The sequence below is a fragment of the Bison bison genome, unplaced genomic scaffold (genome assembly GCF_000754665.1).
Source record: "Bison bison bison isolate TAMUID 2011002044 unplaced genomic scaffold, Bison_UMD1.0 scf7180017864495, whole genome shotgun sequence".
Taxonomy (NCBI): Eukaryota; Metazoa; Chordata; class Mammalia; order Artiodactyla; family Bovidae; genus Bison; species Bison bison.
Window position 1 is genome coordinate 10,848,937 of NW_011495054.1, and position 3,817 is coordinate 10,852,753.

The 3,817-nt window shown below is 63.6% G+C and overlaps 1 protein-coding gene across 1 annotated transcript in view; it reads right to left on the reverse strand.

Annotated features, from left to right (window-relative positions):
- Positions 1–3,817, reverse strand: part of TTC28 (tetratricopeptide repeat domain 28) — a 582,431-nt gene that overhangs the window by 15,996 nt on the left and 562,618 nt on the right. The window contains exons 17-18 of the mRNA XM_010828858.1: positions 2,331–2,510; positions 10–730 (exon numbers count right to left, since the gene is read on the reverse strand). Coding sequence (XP_010827160.1) covers positions 10–730; positions 2,331–2,510 — 901 coding nt within the window. The remainder of the gene's footprint in view (positions 1–9; positions 731–2,330; positions 2,511–3,817) is intronic.

The window sequence follows — 3,817 nt, forward strand, 5'->3', positions numbered from 1 at the left end:
AGCCCCTACCTGCCCAGTTGGAGGGGTGTGAGAAGGCCTTGCTGCTCTGCACCACCTTCATGGCCTCGCCCAGTGCTGCGCTGGCCTTCAGGCCGTTCAGCAGGGACGAGTACAGGGCGTGCAGGAACATCTTGGAAGCGGCCACAGGCACGGGCCACAGAGACACGAGGACACACTGAGCACCCGCCGCCAGGAAGGCCCGAGTCAGCGCCACCACCCCATCGGCCGTGATCCTGCTGCTGGCCTCCGGGGAGGAGCCGAGCACCACCAGCTTGACGGGCAGCCGCAGGTCCAGGATGTCGGCGGCCGTGAGCAGCAGCTCCTGCAGCGGTGGGCAGTCTGAGATGCTCTCGCCGTCGCTGGCGTCGTCCTGCACCCGCAGGGACTCAGGGATGGTGTAGGGGTGGCCGAAGGAGCTCTTGCCGCCTGCAGGGGCGCCGTCCACACTGGGCGTGAGGACCAAGGCCGACAGTTTCCAAGAGATGTGGGTGGCGAAGTGGACGCACTCGGCCTGCGTCAGGGCACTCATGACCCGCTCTTTGGTGGCCACGCTGCCCACCAGCGGCTGGCAGCCCAGCAGCTCGGACACCATGTAGGCTTCCTCCTCGGCTGACGGCATCGGGCCCCACAGCCACCTGTCCATCACCGCCGACGGCAGCTTGGGGTTGCCGACCACCGCCGCCATGGACGTGGAGCTGGAATAGGCGGGCGGGCTCTTCCTCAGGTGAGACTAGGAGGGGAGGAAAGGCAGCGAGCATCCGTCAGGGCTTCTCCTGGCACTCGGAAGCCAGCTTGGGCGGGGCCATGTCCAGTATGGCCCACCTGTCCTCCTGATAACCTCACTCATTCCACTTTTCAACACCTTCCTGACACAGCACACGTCTGGCTGAGGATCACACCTGCTGTGACAAGCTCTTGGAAAAAACCAGACTAGACGGGGTGGGAAGACCCCATGCTGTTTGTCAAGCGGGGGGAGGCGGGGGTGGTGCTGGAAGCGGGGGCAGGGTGTGCAGGGGGTGCCAGGTCGCCTGTCCCACATCTCCCTCCCACAGGTCTTCCTGTGAACCCCTCAGTAAGGGGGAACCCATGCCCGATGCCACAGGGGCTTCAGGGGTGGCTTTGTTTAAACCTGCAGAGAGCAAGTCACTCTCAGGGGAAATAGGGCCAAATTAAGTCCTTTCGAGGCACTACCGCTGAAATGATTACAGTTCCCTCAAAAGAGAAACCCCTGAATTATAAAGTCAGCATAAAGAAGCCCAACAAAGTTCTGATTTTGCCCGACAGTGCCTTCTGATGCACTGAGGGGACACACCAAGTGTCAAATTTTTTCAAAATAATTTTCTGGTCCTTCCACCCGGTGCTGCCTTCCACTCTGGGAGAGAGCAAGGCCTGTGGGGAGCCTGTCGGAGACGGGACTCCCCTGTCCCTGCTCACCTCTGCCCCCTGGGCTCCCGGCAGCGGGACGGGTTGGCCCTCAGGCCGGATGCACACAGCTTGCTCAGTCAACTGTGGGCATGAGGAAAACTTGGAAAAAATAATTTCTTTCTCCTTGAACTGAATCTGTCCCATGTGAAGGGTGATCCAGCAACAAAAACAGTCAAAACTAAGATCTCCAAAGCCCATGGGGAAGAAACTGGCTCGGTGGAACCCTGCCAACAGCCAAGGTCAGCAGAGACTGAGGTGGGTCCCATGCAGGCGCCTGCGCCCAAGCCTGGGGCGGAGTGCCGGGGCAGGAGGGAACCTGGGTCTCAGGGTCCCTGGGCGAGCTGAGAGAAGGGAAAAGGGTTCAGGGCTGGCTCCGAAGGCCCTCTAGTCAGGCAATGAGGGCCAGGGGCGGCAGTGGGGTGCGCCCTGACCCGCGGGGACCCACTGCTGCCCCCTTGAGTCCACAAAGTTCATCCTGTCCTGATTTTCACTGAAGGAGACTGGGGTCCACTCTCCCCCGAAGGCCACTCATCGTGTGGGTTCCTTGTCGCCCCGTAGGGCTCTTCTCCACTTGACGCCGATCTCATCTGTCTGCCCTCTCTGCCTGCAGCCCCTCCACCAGGCAGACGCAGCGCCTACTCCACGGTCAGCATGTGAGCAGGCCCGCCCTCAGGGCAGCGATCCGCCTCCACAGGCGCGTGACCCGCCTCCAGCCCAACTCGGTGCCAGGACTGAGCTCCCATTCTGGTGTCAAAGCAAAGCAGAGGAGACAGAAATGTCTCCTGGGCGCCTCCTGGGTAGCGGAGGACTGTCGGGTCAAAGGCTGTCCCCGCCTTTAGACAGATCTGCTCTGAGGTCCCCGCGGCCTCTGGCCGTGGCCCAGCTCACTGGGCAGCCTGACTTACCTTGGCCTGCGGGCTGAGGGAGCGGATGGAGGGGACGGCAATGAGGGCAAAGCGCTCGTACAGGTACTCGTTGGAGGAGCTTCCCTTCAGGAGGGCGAACGGGATGAGGTAGAGGTCCCCCTCCAGGACCAGGACCAGCTGCCGGTGCCGGCCCACGGGGCCGCTGGAGTGCATCAGGCCCTGCGGGGGAGCGAGCAGCTGACAGCCGGTGGATGCCTGCCCCCCAGGGGTGCACTCGGGGGTGGGGGGGCATCCTCCTGCCTCGCTGGCCCCGCCCCGAGGGGGAGGGTAGAGGAGCACAGCCAGGAGGAGACGGGTGCCCCGTCACGGAGGGGGTGTCCCCAAAGATAAGGCCCAGCAGGTCATCTGGATGTTTCTACAGGAGGCAGGTGTTCAGGCTAAGGGCAGTTGCCCTGAAAGTGCCAGGGGGCCCCAGAGCAGCGTGCAGCAGCCTGTCACACAGCACTGAGCGCTCGGCCGGGGTGGGACACACTGACCTTGGATGAGAAGCGAGACCCAGCGTGTGGACAGAGGCTCTGAGACCAGGACGACATCCCTGGAGGAGGAGGTTCGACTGCAGGGCCTCGAGCCGCCTTGGGGCCTCCATGTCCCTCCCTGGCTTCGCAGGGCTGCCCCACCCAGTCCCCTGTGATTGGCGGGGCCCCTGACGCTGACAGATCCCCCGTTATCACTCCTGGAAGGCCGGGCGGGACCCGAGGGGAGGGCACACGCAGACCAGACAGACACCTCATCCTCCAACAGAGCTGCTGCTGGAGACTAAGGCCGGATGACTAGATAAAGAAAAGCAGGCGGCGACTGTGAAGACTGGACTGGACCCGGGGTGGTGTGAATAAAGATGAAGCGGCCACAGGAGCCTGCGGGGGAAGGTGCGGGGCCCACAGACAGCGGGCACCAGGTGCCGGGTGGCCCTGAGCCTCGGGGCGCTGGCTCAGGGAGGGTCACAGCCAGGCGCCCCTGCCCTCGTCCCTCTGCTGCCCGAGCTGCCGCGCGCCAGGGGGTGAGCGCTGGGCTGCGGGTGCAGGGGATGCTCAGCAACCACGACTGAAAGCTACCAGGACTGTATCCAACCAGAAGTGCAAAGGTCCAGATTCAGCCCGCTCCACTGTACTCTCTGAACCACAGACAACAGACCACTGGCTCCCCTGGGGAGTCTGAGAAGCGGAAGAATCTGGCTGTGGAGAGGCAAGACCAGAGGGCTTGGACTGGACCCAGGGTCCAGTCTCAGCCACGTCAGCTCTGGGGGCTGCTCACGCGCAGGGGCCTCTCTCAGGCCAGGGTGGTGACGACGAGCCTGCACACCCTCGGTGCAGGCGGGCCTCGGCTCCCCCAGAACCTGCTGGGGTCAGGCTGAGACGGGGGCGGTCAAACATCAGCTTGAATCAACCCATGAGCCCTGACCCAGGGGAGGACACCGCTTGCCCGGTGGACAGGCTGGCGTTCTCGCCACTTCCGGGGCCCAGAGAGCT